The 21,609-nt window shown below is 42.2% G+C and overlaps 3 protein-coding genes across 4 annotated transcripts in view; all 3 read right to left on the reverse strand.

The window, feature by feature from the left end:
- Window positions 1–406: 406 nt before the first annotated feature.
- On the reverse strand, window positions 407–5,326 carry cdkn1bb (cyclin dependent kinase inhibitor 1Bb). Its single transcript, XM_083973042.1, has 3 exons — window positions 4,071–5,326; window positions 3,580–3,707; window positions 407–2,074 (listed from the first exon to the last, which is right to left on the reverse strand). Exons 1-2 carry the CDS (start codon window positions 4,513–4,515, stop codon window positions 3,592–3,594), a joined length of 561 nt encoding a protein of 186 aa, XP_083829168.1. The 5' UTR covers window positions 4,516–5,326; the 3' UTR covers window positions 407–2,074; window positions 3,580–3,591.
- A 1,346-nt stretch (window positions 5,327–6,672) lies between these two features.
- yars2 (tyrosyl-tRNA synthetase 2, mitochondrial) lies at window positions 6,673–12,195 on the reverse strand (the record flags this gene model as incomplete). The annotated part of the gene is made up of 5 exons (XM_083973049.1): window positions 6,673–6,914; window positions 7,592–7,762; window positions 7,860–8,015; window positions 10,175–10,342; window positions 11,408–12,195. 5 exons carry the CDS (start codon window positions 12,193–12,195, stop codon window positions 6,755–6,757), a joined length of 1,443 nt encoding a protein of 480 aa, XP_083829175.1. The 3' UTR covers window positions 6,673–6,754.
- Window positions 12,196–13,478: 1,283 nt separating this feature from the next.
- pparab (peroxisome proliferator-activated receptor alpha b) overlaps window positions 13,479–21,609 on the reverse strand; it is a 35,135-nt gene continuing 27,004 nt past the window's right edge. For both annotated transcript variants that reach the window (XM_083974524.1, XM_083974525.1), the window contains exons 5-7: window positions 21,306–21,505; window positions 18,254–18,707; window positions 13,479–17,734 (exon numbers count right to left, since the gene is read on the reverse strand). In XM_083974524.1, coding sequence (XP_083830650.1) covers window positions 17,490–17,734; window positions 18,254–18,707; window positions 21,306–21,505 — 899 coding nt within the window. In that variant the 3' untranslated portion in view covers window positions 13,479–17,489. The remainder of the gene's footprint in view (window positions 17,735–18,253; window positions 18,708–21,305; window positions 21,506–21,609) is intronic.

A 21,609-nucleotide genomic window follows, 5' to 3' on the forward strand; every position in this document is an offset into this window, starting at 1 on the left:
CACTTACATTTTTTCCATGAAAGCCATTCCCATGATAAGTTACTGAATGTTACTGGCTGCAACAAGTGGTCTGCTTTCCTCATCCTCCTTTTCATTGGAGGACCAGAGTGTCAATCATCAGCCGGCTCAAAACGCTGGTGGATTCATATTGGGAGTGTCACCACATTGTAGCAGGATGCACAGACCCTCTCTACACTTCCAGCTGTGTGTTTTCCACATTAATAAATGATGGAAAAAAATTAGGGAATTTTTTTTTTCCACTTGTGTGAACTTGTCGGTTGTTGTAATAGATAAAAAGCAGAGACTGTGCATGTGTGTGTGTGTGTGTGTGTGTGGGAGAGAGTGTGTTAAATGATGTATTTACACCAAGTGTAAAAAGCAACAAAAGACATATTTAATTTTCTCTTTTAATTGATTGCAACACATTTTATAACCACACATTACAAAATGCACATCAAATATTTTATCGGGCTCAGTTTGCAACCTTATTGATAAGGAGAAAAAAAAACTACCAAAAATATGCTTTTACAAAATAAGACAATTATAATAAAGTAAATGCCACTTTGGATAACCGTAATCAAAAACCCATTTTTATTCTACATAAAAAAAAAGCTTGACATAAATAAGTTAGTATAATTTCTCAGTGTTTTTACAAAATTATGTACATAGGTACATTGCAAAGATTTACACAAATACACAGGCATGGTGACTGCATTTACTGAGACAAGCTGTTCTCTCTCTCTCCACCCAGGTGTACACTGGTCTCTTTGAATATAACCCACACTTTAGGCAACTAAAGGGAAGCTTTTAGATGCTCACATTTGCATCGTCAGCAGGCTAACAACATTGGTGAAAAAAAAAAGAACAAAACATTAATGGAAAATTTAAGTCTAAGGTTATCACAAAGTAATACAATGTGAAGTCAGCTGAGAAGCACAGGCAGTGTTGGCAACCATACCGAAGCAACCATGTATTTGGTATTGTAGGACATTCACCCTTTATTATGAGAAAAAAAAGAAAGGAAAAAAAGAGAACTCCTCTCTGAAGAGCAGTAAGGCTGATGAAACAATAGGAATACAGTCATGAGAATGACGACTTTACACCACAACCTGTGCAGTTTGCATGGTCTTTGTCCTTCAATATCTTGAGTACCTCAAAACTCCAGAGGAAATCAAACACACCGTTACACCGTGGCAGAGGTGTGCAGGAGTACTTGAGAAAAAAACAAAAGAAAACTAAACACATCATAATCCAGATTTCAACTGATGCTAAAAAGCACCTATCACAAAATAAATACTTTCTTTAAATTGCTCATATTTTTTTTTTCCCTGTGTCAATTTCCTGGGGAAATATAGATCTTCTTAGGAGGAACCTGCACTTGGTGACACTGAAATGACCAGAGGAAAGAAAAAAAACAACAACAAAAAAAACAACAGATGAGCTACATTTGTACCGTTCTTCACTGCTGAGCTCGGAAGATGACGGAGTGAAGATACACTGTTAAGAAACTGTGAGAAGCTATGGTTTTTGTTTTACATGTAGCAATTAGGGACCGTGTCAAAGTCACATGCCTTTCAGAAAATAAAATAAGGAGGAGAAAAAAAACAGCATTTTGGAAAAAAAAAAACATGTATCAAACTACACTGCAATTCTTCAAGTCAAATCAAAATTCACACCTTTTTACATAAAAGGATTTGTGTTCAAATCATAATGTTATCTTATGTGCTACATATGGAGAGAAATATAATATAATATATATATTTATTTACACACAGGTAGTAAAAAAAAAGGAGCAAAAAAGGAAATCAAACCTAATTGCACACTGCTACATTGACTGCTTTTAGAGGCAGTAACTTTTAATTGAGTGCCACAACTTTAGTGTTTCTATTCAGTGCTTCAACAGCGTCCTCCCCCATCTTCAGGAGAGCTGATATGTTTCTGATGCTGTGTAGTTCCTCTTCCAAAAAAAAAAAAAAAAAAAAAAAGACAAAAAAAATATCGGCCAACACTGAGCTTCCCCACAGAAAAAGAGGGGAGGGAGGGAGGAGGGTGGGGGGGGCGTACATCTTCAGCTCTGTGGGACAAATAAGATAAAAAGAAAATAAATAAACACAGGAGGTTAAAGCATCATCATTTCAACACTGACACTTTTTTTTCCCTTCTTTACAAAAGATCTGAGAGTGAGAGCAGAACATGTGTGTGTGCACTTTCACTGGACATGTGGGCAAAATATTATGACTGTGTGTCCTTCAGTAGCTGTGACAGAGGAGCAGAGAGGACCGACTTGACACAATCCAAAAATATAGTGAGACACACAAACACACTGCAGACTGTCTATGTGAATGTTTCTGTTTTTTCTCTTGTATTTAACAGCACTGAAGCAAACGATTCAAATCAGACAAATAAAAATAACTGAAGATGAGGTTTCACTTGCATTGTCTCATTTTATTTTATATTACCGGTAATAATAATTTGTGCTTTTTTCCACCCTGATCTGGCAGTAAAACAACAGCATGTCCAAACTGATATTTTCCAGAGAGCCACAAACTCCTCCAGTGTCTTTTTCATCAGAAACACCATCTTTCCAGTTGTGCTAAAATAATTACCATCCCTAAAACGACTCAGCTGTTCTTGCACAAATTAAATCCATATTTCTATTAAGAAGGCATGATGTGGTGTGTGTGTGTCCTCCCCTGCAGCCCTGACACTTCCCATGCTGCCACGACAATAACTGATTTCATGCCCCTGCACCCCTCTCCCCCTCCCCCGTGGCCAAACGAGCACACTTGATTTCAGACCTTGCACGGCTCTTCTTGCACCGGCAGAGACAGATGTGTGTGTGTGTGTATGTGTTGCAACGTTACAGTGCAGCAGCAGCAGCAGCAACACACACACACAGGCGCAGAGAGAGAGAGAGTGTGAGAGAGAGACCAGCCCCTTCCCGTCCCTGCTCTGCTCTGCGCTGAGGGCAGTGGCTGCTGACGTGTTACTACTACACTGTTGTTCAGCACTTGTTGTTTACAGTTTAGTCGGAAACTCGGGCTCGGGTCGTGGCAGGCTGCTGTAGTAAAAGGTGGAAATGCGCAGCCACGTTTTTTTCTCCTCGGTCTTTAATCTGAGTTCCTCGTGCATCGATCGCACAACATTCAAACAAGTGTGAAGCGCAAAAAAACAAAACAAAAACAACAAAAAAAACACACGCACACAACTCTGGTGAACTAAGTGAAGCAGCTGCTGCAGCCGCCTATACTCCCACTGTTACTACTACTACTATTACTACTGCTACTATCACTGCTGCTTAATGAATGGGACCGACAGCTTTCAAGTGCACACGTACTGTTTCATCTAAACTGTGCTGTAGTGTGGTATCACTCCACTGTGCACACAATAAAATGATCTTAGTCAAATCCACTGCAACACAACAGCTGGAAGAGGGAGACGTCGTGTGTAGTTTAGTACAATGAGACTCGTAAACAACCCAGTGTGTCTGCTGCTCCCTGCACCAGCCCTTTGACGTTTTTACTCATATTTTATAGATGTATAAAGGTTTAAAAATAAATAAATAAAAGAGTGTCTTACCGTGTGTCGTCCTCACGTCTGTCTCTTGGGACTGGTCTTTCTGGGTGTGTGTTCTGCAGAGTGGCTCAGACTTGGACAACTAACGTCCTCTGAGCTGGTGTGTGACCTCTTGTTTTGGGCCGAGGGGTCTGCAAAAGGAAAGTTCACCGTCAGTGTGAGGAGAAGAAGTACCGAAGAGAAACAGATGGTAAAGAATTGAATTCCATCCTTTAAGTTAATATGTCATGTTGCATGTCTACCCAGCCCCAGGTGATACGTTTTTTTTTTTTATCATATATATTTTTTTTTAATTAATCTGCTCCCTTTTTACAGTCTATCATAATGCATAGGGCTTCATACTACTCGGTGCATTGTCTGCTGGGTGGAGCAGCAGCCCAGTGCTGGACGTGCTGCCCAGCCCCGGAGCCTCAGACCCGCTGCAGTCCGAGGCTGCGGGTCTCCGGGTCTCCGGGGCTGACAGCAGCTCTACCTCCCCGTCTCTGGGCTCGTACCGTGGCTCGCAGGTCTTTTCCTCAGCCCGGTGCACTGCTCCGTACACTCCATCTGCCCCTCGGACCTGTCGCTGCTGCCGTCGCTCGGAGTCACCACAACACAGTTATGATTCCCATTAAGATCCACATTGTTATTCCCAGCGGAGCAGACGCCCTTCTCCCTCCGGAGCGGCCGGTAGTAGAAATCCGGGACATCTTTGCGATCCACTAATTCCCACTGGAGCCTTTCGTTGGCCAGCGGCGTGTGATTGGCGAAGTCGAAGCCCCACTTGGCGGAGGCAGTCTCTTCCATCTCCCGCAAATGTCCCTTTAAATCCCTCTTTAACTCTTCGTGATCCACCGAGCCGAACAGGCTCCTGCAGGCTGACGGTTTGGGGTGATCCGACACCCGCGGGTCCGTCCGCTCCAGCGTCGGGCTCCCGTTTGAAAGTCGCACATCTGACATTTTTTGTAAAAATTCCCCCCCTCCGAAGAAAAGAGACGGTTTGTGTACGAGCCGGCAGCGTCCAGGTTTCAGCAGAAAAACACGCCGCTCAGAAACAACAGGTTATCTCCTCGTCGCTGAGCAAGATCCAAAACAAGCGTGAAACGGCTTATGCCATGCAGACGGAGGGCGAGGGCCGCGGGGAGCTGATCTGGAGCCGGCGCTGCTCTCCGCCGATCATCAAAACAAAGTGCACAGGAACTGAAGGCGCTCTGTCAATCTGCTCCCGTAGTGAGAGAAACTGCAGACAAACCTTCTCAGTACCCAATATGGCGATTGAGAGATGTACTTGGGATTGAGAGGGGAGCTTGACTTTAGGGGGGTGGGGGGGTGGGTGGGGGTGGGAGGGAGGAGGAGGAGGTGGCGGAGGGGAGGGGGGGGATGATTGACACACAGAGCTATTTAAACGCGAAGGACGACGCTCATTGGTCCAATCGCCTAAGCCCGCCCACTTTTCTTAAGGTGGACCGGGCGTCGATGCCAGCAAACGACTTTTTTTTGGTGTATGTTCACACTAAAAAACCAAACCCAACTTTTAAATTCAAATGCAGACAGCTTTTGGCAACAAACACAACAACAACAATAACAACTTAAACAGTTACAACTCGCAGCAGCTCGTCTCCAACGTTTCAGTTCGATTATGTGTGATTATTATTTGGGTAAAAAATCTCTCAAAAATATAAATTTTTCTATTTTTCTGAAAAGCATTATTCTTCTTGGTGTAGTCATTTCAGCCACTGCATTTTGAAAAAAAACAAAAAAAAAAAAACTTTTGCCCTAGCTCTGAAGATTGCTGATAAATTTAAACATCAACAGTGGAGCATGAAAAAATCAATGTAAAGAAAGAAGAAGAAGAAAAAAAATCCCTTGACATCAAACATAAGATTTGGTAAACAACAAATGACAACATTTTGAGTTTAGATGACTCCAGCATCTTCCCTCCATTTCCATACCACACCTAGAACACATATATTCTAGACATTTACAATGCACAAAGGCTATACAGTATTTGCATCAGTAACACAAAATCAAAAGACTATCAAAAAAATAATCAGTATGATTTGGAAAAATTCGTTTTTGAGTTATTTAACAATCACTGACAATGGAATAACTTGTAAGCATTCCACCTTAAAAGAGATGACATTCTCAAAATGCATAGGGCTTCAAGGTGTGGGTCCTCTGCTAGAGTAGCTGTGCACCCCCATCACAAAAGGTGAAAACTAACCATTAATTGACATTAACAAAAAACAAACTACAAGCAGAGTTAAAGTGTATCTTTATGAGAGGGTTTCAACCAATAATGTGTGCCTGAGTGGGGTAAGTCAAGGTCAGCACACACCTGACCCTGTCCTCACTTCTACTGGCCCCCAGAACATCAAAAGAAGAAAAGATACAGAACTAAAGAGCTGCACACATGTCCCCATTTAAGAGTCTGCAAATGAGGAAAAAAAAAATATCAAAAGACAGAGAGGGACATAAGGCCATGCTGGCTGAAAGTTAGAAAATTCTTAGTTACACCACTGTGAAAAATCTCTTCTTTCTGACAAAATCTAATGCCAATCTTGAAAGAAACATTCTACTAATGGAAATAGAAAATTAATTAAATCTAAAAATAATCTACAACCAAAATCAGTTTGTTTTTGAATGGCTCTAAAAACCTGTTGCTTTTCTTTTTGGACAGTTTACACTCACCACCGCAAAGACAGAAAAAACAGCCCCAGTCAAACAGATGTTGGCCTTGTGCTTGCATCAAATTGAGAGAAACATGATTCGCTTAAAATAGAACCATAACCTGTTTGCGAGAAATGATGCAATTTAATTTTACTGTTAGCAATTATTTACCTATGGGGTCACAGCAGGCTATGTGGTGCAGCTGTGGCCGCTTGCACCACCGACATTATGACTGGGACAATGCTGCCCCCTAGTGTGCACTCTCAGAAAGACCTCAGTGGGAATACAAAGTCAACAGGAAACAGACGTTATACAGTATCAAATGCTTTTAATAATAGCTTTTGATAAATAGTCACATCTGTACATATACACATTTATATGATACAACGATTTATAAGCACAAGTAATCAGTAGGAGTTTAGGCCACGCCTACCATTTACATAAACATGAGTCCATCCACGTCTCGGCTGAGGTGTAGTGGCCTACCTTCAGTCAGTCCATTACAGTAAACAGGTCCCTTGTGACTTCATCATAGACTGAGCCACTTGATGATGTAGAAGTTCCTCTTGCCCACTCGGAGCAAGGTCAGTCCGTTAGACAGGATGTGGAGTTTAGGGATCAGCACTTGGTCTGGTTTGTCTGTCCGGTTGTGATTGATCCACACGGCTCCATCCGCAATCATCCGATACCTGCATGCAAACATTTACACTGTCAGTAAGGGTGGGGTTGGTTTCGTCTACATGACCTGTCTGAAAGAATACACCATGAACAAGCAAACACATTCAACACACTGGACTGAGCTGCAGAGCTGAAGCTGAAAATTCTAGTATAAGAAAAGCTGAATATTTGGACTTTTATTTGAACATCATTCAAATATTTTTTCTATTTTGACTTTTAATAGATATATAGAGAATACATTAATTTAATAGATAATGATTAAACATCTTAATCAATATTCATTCATTGATTCATCATATATGTTTTATATGTTGAAAACCTGATGCTGCCACCAAAATACAAAGCAGTTCCACTGAATTTCATTCATGGCTCATGAAGTTAATGGAATTTAGCATTTCAATGGCAAGACCTCTCTCCAGAAATAAAGACCAGCTGACAATAACGTTACACAATATCCTGTCAACAGTTTCCTCCTGGAGCTGCTTTCTTTTGAATAAACTGGTACTAATGAAAAAAAAACTGTGTAGATGGCTACAGAGAACACGAGTAAGAGATGTGGGTGGGCTGACTCTACAACTTTAATTTACTTGGGAACAGATTATTGTTTTTGATGTAGTCTTTAAATATTTTTTATGGTGATTATGGGTGGAATTGGATTTAAAAAAATTAAAGCAGGATGGGTGCCTACCCTCTGGGTCCTTCTGGGATCGCGCTGACTCTGCGGCAGGCGTCTATCACTGTGGTCCCCGGCTCCAGCAACAGCTCATGGAAAGGAGCCTCCTTGAAAAGCTCCTGAAGCTCCTCGTCACTCATCTCCTCCAAGGCCTGCACACTGCTGTGGTACAGTGCGTTGGTACATCTGCAGTGATCAAATTAAATGTGTTAATTAAGGTGAATTAATGATTAAGGATTTTTAAGAATGTTAAAAAACAAACAAACATAGAAATGGTTCTGACCTCTTTGCGCTTTCGAGGCCCTCCTTTCCATGCACCAGTTTGGTCACCTCTGCAGCCAGGCGTTTATGTGCGAGGCGTTTACCCGGATCCTCTCTCTGCTGCTCCATCAGCTTCTCCACCTCGGCCAGAGGCAGGAAGGTGAAGAGCTTCAGGTACCTGAGAAAAGACCACAATGTATACGTGACGTCAGCCTCCTGTACAGTACCAAAGAATACCTTCAGAAAGGATTCCAAGCTCTTTGTCTGGCCAACACATTGTGATCTAAATGGTTAAAACTGTCATTTTGCCCAGTGCAGTTGCTCAGTAGTCCATAATAACAAAGAATACATAAACCTTTGGCAAAATTATTTGTTCAACCTCAGTTTAGAAAGTCTCACAAATCCTGCGTATGTCCCACAATACATCCTACATGTCAGGACCAAAACTCATTGTAAGTGTGGCTCCGTCTCTTTTTACCTTTTAAACACACACTAAAGCTATGGAGCGCAAGCATGTAGTTGACGCGTGTCTTAGGCCATAAAAACTCCACAGTTCTTCTTTCTCACAAGGGTTTATTGAAACCTTTCTTCAAGTTACAACAAAAAATAAAAAAAACTGTGTAGAAATCCAAAATCAGGCAATAATCATTAGCACGGTCAAAAACTAGTGCGCTCTCCTCGCCTCCATAATCATAACTGAACCTAAGTACGCATACATCACGTTACGCACGTCTCAGCCAATAAGAAGAGAGCAGTTGTTATTAACTAATAGGCACTCTTATAACCTCAATTTACAAAATCAGAATAAATCCAACAAATCTAAATTATTTATCACCTTATGTGTAATATACAAAATGGCTCTAACACAGATTAAGTCCACTGACAGCTAATCCATGAAATTTTGTGGTGAGGAACAAATCAGAGCAAGGGTATAAAACCATGTCTAAAGCTCCAGTGTGTCCTGGAGCACCATGGGCCTCGGTAATTTTGGTATTTGACTGGCCATCCATCCAAACCGAGTAACTGGAGGAAACCAATGACCCAACAGTCTCTGTGCCTGAGCCTGTTGGAAGGATGACCACCTCAGCAGCACTGCATTGGTCGGGTCTTTACAGTAGACTGGCGTATCAGAGGCTACTTTGGATAAAAGGTACATGACAAGCCCACTTGGAGTTTGCCAAACAACATTTAAATGACTCAGAGACCGCATTAAACGTCCTTATCTCTTATCTGATGAAACTAAAATTGAAGTCTCTGGGCAGAACTCCAAGCACTCTGTCTGGTGAACAACACCTGGCACTGCTCATCAGATCCTTGCAGTGGACCATGGTGGTGGCAACATCAGGCTTATGTGGGCGCTCTCAGCAGTAGACACAGCAAGACTGATCAGAAATGAAGGAGCATAAATGCAGCTGAGGACAGAGAGGTCCAGCTCCAGTGTACAGAGGCTCCACCTGAGACTGGGCTGAAGGTTCACCTGTTGGCATGACAATGAGTGTCCTCATCTGTCCTTGACTGGCACAGCCAAACACTGGTGAAACTGCAGTTTTTACATAATAAAACATTTGAATAGAGATTCTAAATCTGTGTGTTTACATTGTCTTTGTAGATTATTAAGTGTAGATTGAAGCACAAAAAGGGCAAAAGGTGCAAAAACTGATTTGGTCCGACTCCTAATAGTTTCCGGAGCCTCTTAGAATATGTCACATTGACGTATTCAACCGGGAAAAGAAGGTGATGGGTCCTAAAGCACCTCTTTAAGGGACGCTTTCAGCTATTACACTTTATGTTCACATACCCTTTTTTTTCTCTTTTTTCTTGCTTTTAATTGTATGTTTAAAGGAATAGTTCAACATTTTGGCAAATTGGCCCATTGCCATAATCCCTATAGTCATAGCAGTATGAGTGCAAGCTATTTTTAGGATGGCGGAGCAGAGCCGCAAGCTGCTCAGAGCTACGCTACGGAGGAAAATGGAATTTCTTGTATTCCCTCATCAAACTCATCAAATACACAATCCAACAACTCCAAAACGCTCTGGTGGACATTCACCATGCTATGAGACAATAACAAAACGTTACGAGACAGAGTTGTTTTAGAGATAAATTCATTCATGCAAAACTGCTGATTCACGTTCCCGTCGGAGGCAGTTTTTCGGCAAGCAGTCTCTGCATTTGCCTCGAACTATCCCTTTAATATTTCCAATTTTTACTATTTGGGGTTTTTAAAAATTGTATGTTTTTTTTCCTGTTTCCAATTCATACTGTTAAATGTTTTGTTTTTATGTAAAGCACATTGAGTTGCACCCTTGGTATGAAATGCGCCTTGCCTTGCCTTACCCTTCGATGCTGCTGTCAGGCTGCCTGAGAAAGAACTGGTAGAGTTCAAATGGCGATGTCTTGTCTCTGTTGAGCCACACTGCGTTGCCTGCCGTCTTCCCCAGCTTGTCCCCCACAGAGCTGGTCACCAGGGGGATGGTCAGGCCGTACACCTCCTCACCGCTCATTCTGCAATCATACGAGAAATTCAAGTGTTACACATCTGGATTGGTGTATTTGATTAAAATGAAAAGTGTGAACCAATCCACACAAGTTTTACACAAACTCTAGAGTTGATATGATCATAATGTGTTATTGTTTTACAAAACTGTGCTGTAAAATAAAGATGGCCACTCAAAGTCTGAGGACTTTTGATTTGTCTGATCTGCATAGCAATAGAACACAGTTCAGTATGTTTATAGAGGATTTCCATATGTCCATCAGAGCAGCAACAAAAAGAAACTCTGCCCCCATAGGCAGATCAGGCAAAGTTAATATCTTACTAAAATTAGTGTGCTTGGGGGATTAGCATTATAAAGAATGGCTCTGTTCAGTTACACAGGACATTTAGTTACATTTTCTGGAATGTGGAATTCTAATTTAAGGGGGTCTGGTATAAATATATATCTGTCTTCATGTAGAAGACAGAGCTTTGTTATAGTCTAAATACAATGGACTTTTACTTGTGGATGGACTCATGGTCAGACGTCTCCTTGTTGAATCTTGCTGTCAGTTCAGGTAGGTTCAGGTAATGTGTCCTTCTAATAATAATAATAATAATAATAATAAATTTTATTTATTGGCGCCTTTCAAGAACCCAAGGTCACCTTACATGTCTGTTGTCTCTGGCCAAGCTCACCACACCTGTCAGCTTGTGTGTGTGTGTTTTTCTGTTTTGTACATTGTCTGGCAGATTGTAAAACTATAAAAAATTCCCTCTGGGATTAATAAAGTCTGAACTGAACTGAACTGAAGCAGTTACAACCCATCCCTATGTAAACAGCAGCTCACCTAATAAAATGAAGTGCTCCTCTGTGGATTGGAGGTCTGACTCCTGACAAGCCACATCACCTTTTCTATTGTGGACATTTACCAAAGTACAATGACATATTTACATCAACAGGTTTTTTTTTTGTTTTGTTTGTTCAACAAAGTTTGGGACCAAGCTCTCTGCCTTTCTCCATTCAAAACCCAAAGCACTGCCACCACAGTGAGGTAGCTGCTGCACTCTTTTAAAGTAGGATGGACATTTACTTGTGAATGTATTCATGGCCAGACATCAAGTTGCCCAGCTGGTCGGTGCCTCCGAGCTGAATCCTGCAGCCGTATATTTGGTTCAGGTGGTAGAAGTCATAAGCTTGGAACACCTGGTAGGTGAACTCGGTCAGGCTCATACCGTCAGCGCTCTTCAGCCTGGCCTGCACGCTGTGGCGGCTCAGCATGGTGCCCATCCTGAAGTGTCTGCCGGCCTCCGACAGGAAGGCCACGACGCCCCAGTCCTTGTACCAGCTCAGGTTGTTGAGCACGGTCACGGTGCCCGGCGTCCTGGAGCTGTCGTGGAAGTGCAGTTCGTGGTTGGTGAATATCCTGTGGATGCTCTCCCTGATGCCCCGGGTGTTCGCCTCCACGGCGTCCGCGGACATCCGCTCCCTCTCGCTCGTCTTCCCGCTCGGGTCTCCGATCTGCGCCGTGGCCCCTCCGAGCACCGCCAGGACGTGGTGCCCGGCGCTGCGGAAGTGCAGCAGGCCGACGATGGCGAGCAGGTTGCCCACGTGGAGGCTGTCGGCCGTGGGGTCAAAGCCGCAGTACACGGTCTGAGCGCCGGACTGGAGCAGCCGAGGCAGCTGGTCCTGAGCTGCGTCCTCCGGGAAAGAGTCCTTGAGCAGACCGCGTTTATTGAGGGAGAGGAGCAGTCCGCCGTGGGCCGCGGAGGAACACTGGAAGTTAGACCCGGGTCTGCGGCCCAGACCCGGTGTCCTGAGGAGAACACAGGACCCATGCCGCGATACATGACGGCAAGTCCTCACCATGGACGCAGCCATGTTGGACAATGTGACAAACAGAGCGAGGAAGGAAGCATGGAGAGGGTCGTTGGGAGTAGAGCGCCCTCTAGTGCACTGGTCCTCAAAGGAGGAGAAGGGACACTGACACTGTCCCGTTCAACTGGCCCTCGCCCGTCAGCCTGCTGTTGTTTAGATAGCACTCACTTTATGACCCCAGGCTCCCGGTGTCCTTTTTGACACTTCACGCCTTTAAATATAGTCATTAGTGTGTTCTGTCTCTGCAAAGTAAACAAGTTGAACCGACGTGCACCAACCATACACACATTTAACCATCTCCTGAGGTCAGAGGCCCAGGAGCAGTTTGACTCACCCACTGGATGAGCCTGCAAGTCTAGTATCTGACAGAACAAGGGGCTTAATACAGGTCCTCTTGCCCTCATGTTAAACCTCCATTATAGTTTTAAGACCATCACCTAGATCCACACAAAAAACAAACTACAGGTAGCCTACTAGTAGAAACAATAATTGAGAAAACTATAGCTACCACCCCTCTTGCACTAGACTGTAATGACTCTATTATTTTTTTTCTTTTCTTTTTTTTAAAATGATTTTTAATTTTTCAATAAGTTACAGTTTCACACTGCACAAAACCTGAATGTTTTGTTTCCTGATGTAAAGTTCCACTTCCTCTTAAAGAATATCCTACTCAGGTCAATATTTACTAATGTAAATCTGTTTAGGATCTTATTGTTTGCCTATGGGGGAAGCGTTAATAGTTACTGTAGTGCCTTAACAGCACATATGCAAGAAGTCCCGTCCCCCTGCTGTTTATGTATTTTATTCACTGAAGACGTCCAGCAAGCCTTGACAAACCACAACATTAATTTCAAGACCAAATACATGATGTTTTTAAGAGCCACAGATGGATGCATCATATATTTAAATAAAGGCTAAATGAAAAAGTGATTTTTGTCACTCATGAACTCACATAATAACGTCATAATATAATATAATTACAGGCTGTTATGTAACTTGTTCCCTTTTCTGCATTCAACTCGTTGACCAGTATACTATAAAAATCCCTGACTCAATAGACTGTATGCTCTTCATTACATCATACTAATATCGACTGCAAGCCAACAGATGGCGACCTTGTGTGTGGTTCAGCTAACATGACATAACTGCATGTTACTATGTGTTTCTAGATGTTTGTGTGTGTGGAAGTTTTAGTCTGGAAAATAATCATTTATTGAAATAACCACAGCAACCTTCAACTGGAAATGAAATCAACTCTAGCATTAAAACAAGCATACAGAATATAGTGGATTTTAAAATCATTTTATTTTGAAATCCATTCAATGTCAACTTGTTTCATTGTTTAAATGACTAGATATACATTCATCAAACATTTACAGTATTGTTACCAAGCCACAGTACACATTAACAACACATCCAAAGACAGTCTCTGTTGTCTCTTTGCATGACACTATATCCACAAAAACAAACTCCAGGAAGAGAAAAGAAAAAAAAAAAAAATCAAATATCTAATTCTCATGACTGCTGCCCCCTGGTAATATATTTCTTTCTGTCCGTTTTGGGAAATACAAATAAGCTAATATTAATCAATATTGTTGTTGGTGTTTGTATGCTGTAAGGCAGAGCACTAATGAACTTATTCCAGAAGGAGTAAGCGAGACAGATAGAGCGAGAAGGAAGAACAGTACCTTTCTATGTCCTGAGCTAGTTCACCAAAGGAAGACTAGGTTTCCCTGATACAAGTTAAAAGTCCCTTGTCGATTCAACACAAAACAGACATTCCTAAGGGAAAGCAGACATCACACATTTACATGACTTCTCCTCCAGGGCCTGCCTCTACATTTTCAACCATTTTCTGACCAGCTTTTTATTATTTCTTTTAAAGTCTGTCCTCTCTTTAAAGCAAATCCTTCACTATAAACTGTAAAATGAAACTTCAATAGCGCTTTCAAGCCTCTATCTTACTGTGGTTTACACAGAATATTTTCCTAAATGTGCTGTGACATCATTTCCTCTCTGCGTGGCCTGATTGTGTCGCCAGCAGCTAAATCTAGCTGAGGACACCAACGGTATACAATTCTAAGTGTGTGTGTGCACAAGTCAAGTTTTTTTTTTTTTTTTAAATTTTTATGAATCTCTTGTGTTTCATGGTATCCTTCACACGCTAAGGCACAGGTTGTTTGTGGTTAATCCGCCAAGCATACAAAGGAGCACCTGAGTCCCCAGGAGTCTGCAAGGGGGGGATAAACCAGAGCTGCATTGAGTGAATTCTGCATGTGGGACTGACATTCTGTGAGAAGATAATAATAAGTAAGAGGCAGCTTGAAAAGTCGGTAATCTACTCATGGCATAAGAAATATTAGGTGAGTTAGTACGATATAGCAGCGAGTGAGGGGAGAAAATCAGACAGTAAGCATGACAAAAAAAGATTATACAACAATATATACTGCATTTTCATTACTGCATCTTCTGTATTGTAATAGCATGTGATACGATGGCAAATTATGATGGCATTCACTGTATGTGAACAGAGATGTGAGCAAAAAAATAAAATAAAATAAAATAAAGGTTGTTTTGTTCATTATGAAGAGGCAACTGATAGTATGATGAAACTCTGTGCATATGTTAATCACCCTATTTGTTGTCTGAATGTGCAACCTGAGAAGAGAGTATAAAAAGAGGAGAGCAGTGTTCCACGATCTATGCTGAGTAGCTCACTATTTCATATGAGAAGTGTAGTTTCCATTGTATTCAGAGATCATGTAGGCCGAGCTTTGTGAGCTGTAACGCACAGCCCTTGGATGCTTCATAACAGCACAGTTTATCAGATAAATGAAGTACAGATGAAATGAAACCGAGTGCATATTGCAGATGTGATGGTTCTCTTTCTACGAAACGGCAAGTGAACAAAAGCAACGTCCCTGCTGGGATTCAGGTCTACGGATATTCAGATGACTAGTTGCCCTATTGACTCTCAAGTCTATTTACACTGCACTCTTCGTGCCATTTCAAATATACAATGATTCGATTTAGTCATACATATATACTTTAGTATAAAAATATGATCCAATACAATTATAACACAATTATGTGGCATTTAAGCAAAAAGAGAACATACAGTACATAACTACACTTGCTGTAGAATTTAAAAGTTTCTTTTTTTAACCAAACAAAGGAATACAAAAGTTGATCATCATTAGTACCTTGTATACCTCAAGAGTTAAAAGTTGGGGCGGGCAGTCAGTGCGATCATTTCAGCTATGTACAGTACACTCTGTTTATACAATGTGATGTAATCATAAACACAAGGTCCATTTCTCATAACTGACTTTTCTATCAGTTCATCATGATTTTAGGAGATTTTGGTTGGATAAGCAGATGGGAGGGGTGGGCAGGGGCATTCTCTCACAACTCCATAGGCTATATATGATGCAAGCTATCATGCATGTGTTCACCGTCAGCATTCCTTTACTGCAGGTCTTCTGTTTCCCATGTTTACATTTGTTTTTGTTTTTTTTTCTTACAAAAGGCAGCATGATAACAAAATACAGGAGTGGCCTTTTCACATCATAACAGATAAAGGACAAAATCATCTAAATTATGCCACATGAAATACACATTTGGTCTTCATCCAACATTATATACTTCTGAAAAATGTCAAGACTCATTTCTTAACAGTTTAAAAAAAAAGTCTGACTGGCTTTAGTTTATTCACTAAATCAAATAAGTGGAGATGGCCAGGGGCTTGTGTTTGCCTTTTGTTGTATAGTTGAACCAACACAGAATCCTTTTTCACTCACAATGACATGTTCCTGATGAGGAAAAACTTGGTGTTGGTTTCATCTGTGAGGCCACACCATTATGATTTTCCTCTATGAAGAAGAAATAATGCTTACCATTTGCCATCATATGAAAAATGTGCACATTAGACCCCTGAATCTTAATCGACTGCATGTGTTATGACGAGTAAACACAGCCAGTGCAACACACCAGAAGGCAGAAGGACTGACAGGGGAACGAGGAGAGAGACAGCATGAAGAACTGAGAGGAACAATAATAATGAGATGTCATTTTGAGGGACTGGGCCTCAGTGAGTGAGAAATTAAGAAACAGATGAATTCATTTCTAGCAAATCCTCCCTAAGTCTGCCTGTATTAAGGTCGTCATGCGGTTTATCTTGGTCTTAGCCCTTGAATACCAGGACACAAAACAGGATGGAGTGCCAAATGTCTGTGCATGTGTTTTGCGAGAAAGGCATTCAACAGAGGTCCAGTATAAAACTGTGTGTTCTTCACGTATCACAAGGCGTGTTTGTGCTTGCAGTGTGTACACACAATGAATCTGCGTCTGTGGACACTTCAGTCTGTAAAAACGTCAACTTATGCTTCTTTACTCTAAAGTGGAAAAACACGACTGCCTAAACAGGTTGTGTACACGCTGAGAAATAAAGGGATGACAATCCATACTAAGTCCTAATGCTACCTCGTTAGGAAGAGGAAGATGTTGATCATTTTCCAGTATCAATACAAACAGAGTATGGCTTAGATTGCTTACAGTACAAATAAATGATTAGGATCAGGATCCTGGTGACAGTCGTGTCTCTGTATAAAAAGGTGAGGAAACGTGCTGGAGGGCTGGTGCCTGGACAACCAGCCTTGCTTGGTAGCCAATTTGGCAGAAGCTGCCTTGCTTGAAATCTGTATCATTACTGTCTTAACGTCGCGGCTGCCACAGAAGTCATTTGGGTGCTGTTTAACTGTGAAGGTCAAGGTATATGGCTCTTTGCTCTTTGACATCAGTATAAAAATGTACTCTCTAACGTACTGCTGGAGTGACGACTATCAAGTTCACCGTCTGTCCTCATTTTTTGTAAAGGGTCAGGATGGGGATAAACAGAGGTCGCCTCAAAGACTTTCAATTAGTATTTAGTGTTTACATCCAAGAGGTTTGGTCTGAGATTGCATACACTGGTGTCTGGGGGACGAGGGGGGGGGGGGGGGGCAGGGGTGGGTCAATCAGCTGTACATCGCAGCTTTGCATACATGACTTCTCTGCCTGGGAAGGTCCACACAATGGAGTGTGTGGACCTTCAAACTGAGAGCAGCATCAGCATGTTGCCTAGGCCTCGGGCCTCTTGTGCTGGCCGAAGCTAATTCTTGCTGCATGAGGAAAGGGTTTGGGGTGTGGGGGGGGGTTAAGTGGTTCAACCCTAGCTTATGGAGGACTCTTCTTCTTCTGTCCCTGAAAAAAGGAGATGGTCTGTCGAGCGTCTCTCCCGGTTAATTCGTCCACAATCCTCAGTACATGTCTCTGTAGATCTCCTGCAGGAGTGGGTGCAGCGACGTGTCCTCTGTCTTTTTGATCTCCTGCACCAGCTGTGCGTGCTCAGTGACCAGCTGCCGGAGGTCAGCCAGTTTCTGCAGCAGCCGGGGGAAGAGGAAAGAGTCGTCCGGATGATTGGCCAGCAGATGGAGCTGAAGCACCTGCACAATGCTCTCCTGCATTCGCTCGATGTGCGGCACATTCACCAGGCCCGGTCGATCTAATCACAGTAGAGGAGAAATACAGTTGAGTGAGACCCTTTAAAGTATCAGTAGCAACAGTAGTATGATCTCCTGATAGAATAACATATCTAATAGAAATCTTGTGTTATTTGAAGTATTTCCCTTACCGAAAAACCACATTATTCACATGTGAACAATTTTGCACATGGGAATCATGTGGTTTTGTGAATCACATCCCATGTGCACCCATTTTACACATGTGGTAACATGTTTTACACATGTGCTCTACATGGTAACACATGTGATCACATGTGGATAAAAACATGTTACCACATGTGGAAAATGGGTTCACATGGGAATTCACATGTGATTCATATAAAATTGGGCCAAAACCACATGTTTCCTATGTGCAAATAACATTATTCCCATGTGCAAAATCTTTCACATGTAAATCACATGTTCATGTGGTTTTTCTAGTAAGTAAAGGCTTTCAAACAGCAAAAACATATAATATTCTATGCAGCAAATTCAGAAACAGTTTTTTCCTGTCTCCTCACCTCCACAGCAGATGATGGCGGCCACAAACAGAGCCAGATCGCTGTCGTCCAGCTCCAGTGCATTAAACTTCATGGCAAACTGGAACTTTGGCTCCATCATGTCGCTGAAGGGACGCCGCAGGCTCTTGAGGAACTCCCGGGTGATGAAGCCCGAGCCGTACGCTACAAGGAGCCCGTCCTTATTCATGCTGGAGGCGAGCATGGCGAAGAGAGCCTCGTACACTCCGTATTTCAAAAGAGTCACCTGATCGTTGAGGTCCAGGCTCGAGAACCCGGGGACAGACTTTGCGAACTCCGTGAGCTCCGTGACAGTTTCCACCGATGTGCACTGGCAGACATGAAAAATCCGAACCTCCGCATCCCTGTCCTTGAGGACTCCCGCAGCGCCAACCATCTTGGCCACCAGCGTCTGCTCTGCCAGTTGGAGGGTATCCATGTCATGGACGACGAAGGGCTGAGGACAAAGGAGAAAGAGACACACTCTCATAAGTCATATGTGTTAAGTATGGTTAAAAAATGTGTCTAATTCCAGGGGAACACAGCCAGCACACTGTGTACAGATTACAGACTTTGGCCTACATAAATAAACCTGACCTGACTCAACTGCATAAATATGGAAAAAGCTGAATCAGCAATGAAAAACTCTAGTGACTGTGGTGTTTACACAAAATTTTTACTGGAAGGACAGGCTAAGCCCAAAGCCCTTATTGACACTTGAATATTTCCACAATGACATAGTTACTCTCCTTGACCCCACAGCTCCATAAATCCATCTGACACTCTTACACACAAAAGTTGCAGGTGTAAACAGCTTCTCTAGAAACGAAGACAAACTGAAACTTTGTTGACAAATCACTCTCAACATGTTAAAAAAGATGTGTTCAAAGTGTTCAAAATAACCTCATTAGTGGGACACAGGTATGTGGATGTTAGCAGTTTTGAATAGCAGTGATTGATTCGAGTTAATAGGCGCTTTAAGCTGTGTCACTGTTCCAGCATCTGATGAGCAGCTCCACCTGCTGCTGCCCATCATATCACAGCTCAGACTCATGAACGCTGTGCTAATTGTGGCCGGAGCAGCAAGGGGAGGAATGAGGGACGTGACGCCGAGCTGTTTGATCTAGTGGCACTTCTGTGTCGATACAATATTTGATTATCAGGTATAAAAATGGGAGTATTGTTACATTGTTTGTATTGAATGTTGATGAAGTATTCACCTCTTAAAAATGCTTTGAAGCAATGTTCATGCACATGCTACCTGAGCTTCCCTAATGGATACATAACAGCTAACAGCCTGAACTGATTGCAGAAGCAAACCATCACCATATTGTTACAATAACCACAGAGACATTTTAATATTTAATATCGGCTCATGCCAATTGACACCTTTTTTTTTTTTTTTTTACTGCGGGTGAGAAACATATTGTCAACAAAGTCTGGCAGCAAAACAACTTCAATAAGTAACTAATTACTACACTGAGCCGATAGCTGATGGAACTATTGTAGACTTTGAGGAACTGAAAGTTAGATGACACAAATTTCTTTCAATATACAACTCAGAATCATACTGAACATGGATATTTTGCTAAACCCATTTAGGGTCGGTGGTGGTTACTAATGTAAAGGATGCAGTCAATGGGAGAACTGCCACTAAATTGTAAAATTATTATGCCAGACCATTAAGTGTAGAATTATGAAGTCAAAGTATTAGTTAAATTATTTAAATTATCTCTCACTCACTACAGAACAAAAGATTTAGCAAAATTACTTATCAAATTGTGTGTGATACAAAGTTATCTACTTATAACGTGTATTTCTATCATATAAATATAACTACTGTATGAACTCAACGTAGTTGAATAATCTTTTGGATCACAGTTATTAACTCTCCAGTGCAGAAAGTGAGAGCTTGGCATTTCTTTTAGCTCTGTTTTTATTTTTCATTTTGTTAAGGCTGTAAACTGTTCAGGTGAATCACGATACTGCTGAACCAGTTGAGCTGGACAATAAAATCAGCTGCGCACAAATCTGCGCCAACACCGACACAATTATGTTTCCTCCCAGACGGTGAGTCTGATGAGTCAGTCCTCATGGAGCTGTTCTGTCTCCGTCTCAGGAACTCCCTGGACACCTGCTGCTGTTCACACTTCTTACACAAGGACAATTAAGTAGGAGTTTCTTAGGAAAGTTTTCTGTATCAACTGTGCAATAGTGCCCTGAGTGTTTATAAAAATAAAAAAGAATTAAAATAAATATAGAGTTATATAACGTTAAGTATTTGATTTGAAGATCTTTTTATGCACTTACTACGCACTACTTGTGCTATTATTGAAAGTGCTGTGAAACCACAAAATCAGAGGTGCGTTTCCAGCTGCTTGTTTCCCAGCGCCTGTGGAGCCCACAGACTCCATCTGGCCTCTCCAAAAAGATACTTGACTATTTGGGAGCTTTGATCTCTAGAAGTGGGGAAGGTCTGTGTTTGAACATGGGTTTGCACTTGGAGTGACCTGTCGCTCTTGACCGATTTCACACCTACACACATCCATCCGTGGAATTCACAACAACTCCCAGCCGCAGTCCCTGACCCTCCCCTTAGCTGACCCCTCTGCTCCAATGAAAACACAGCGACAGAAACGAGGCTGAGGAATATTTTCGGTCAGATCGGGGAGGGGTGATGAAACAGAGCGCAGGAATGGGGGGGGGGCAAAGTGATGGGCTCATACGTTGGCTCCTTATGTCCTTTCCATGCAGACAGACGTTTCCTTGTCCAGTTTGTGCGCTGGCTTGCACTACTGATTGAGCAAGTTATTTCTGTCATTGCCTGGCTGCAGATAATCTCCGAGGTGGTGGCTGCCAGGTCATGTTGAGACATGATGATGATTACAAATTTTCTGCGCTGTCAGAATGACATTAAAAATAGCTCAAATGGAAAAGGAATAAATTACAAGTTGCAAGACGACATGACTTTGACCTGTGAGGAAACTCTGGTAATGAAGAGAACCATGAACACGCAATCCACACACACTCACACCACTTCTCTTAATCAACATACGGGGGTGCTGGTCTTGCCGGTGAGAATGGTTCGAGCCTTGGCCTTGTTCATGTTGAAGTTCTTGAGGTAGGCCTCATAGATCTGTCTCGCCAGCGTCTTCTGGTCGGCTATCTGAGGGTCCTCCACCTCCCTGTCCCCCGTCACCATCTCCGCCTTCAGCTTTAGCTTCTCCGACTGAGGCATCCGACCAAAACGGATGGCTGTGAACAGCAGAAAGAAAGACAGATTGAGAATTTGTGCCGGTATTAATCAGGAGACAATATAAATATCTATAAATGTATTAAAAACACTGGATGTGACATGT

Source organism: Trachurus trachurus, assembly GCF_905171665.1.
Source record: "Trachurus trachurus genome assembly, chromosome: 6".
Taxonomy (NCBI): domain Eukaryota; kingdom Metazoa; phylum Chordata; class Actinopteri; order Carangiformes; family Carangidae; genus Trachurus; species Trachurus trachurus.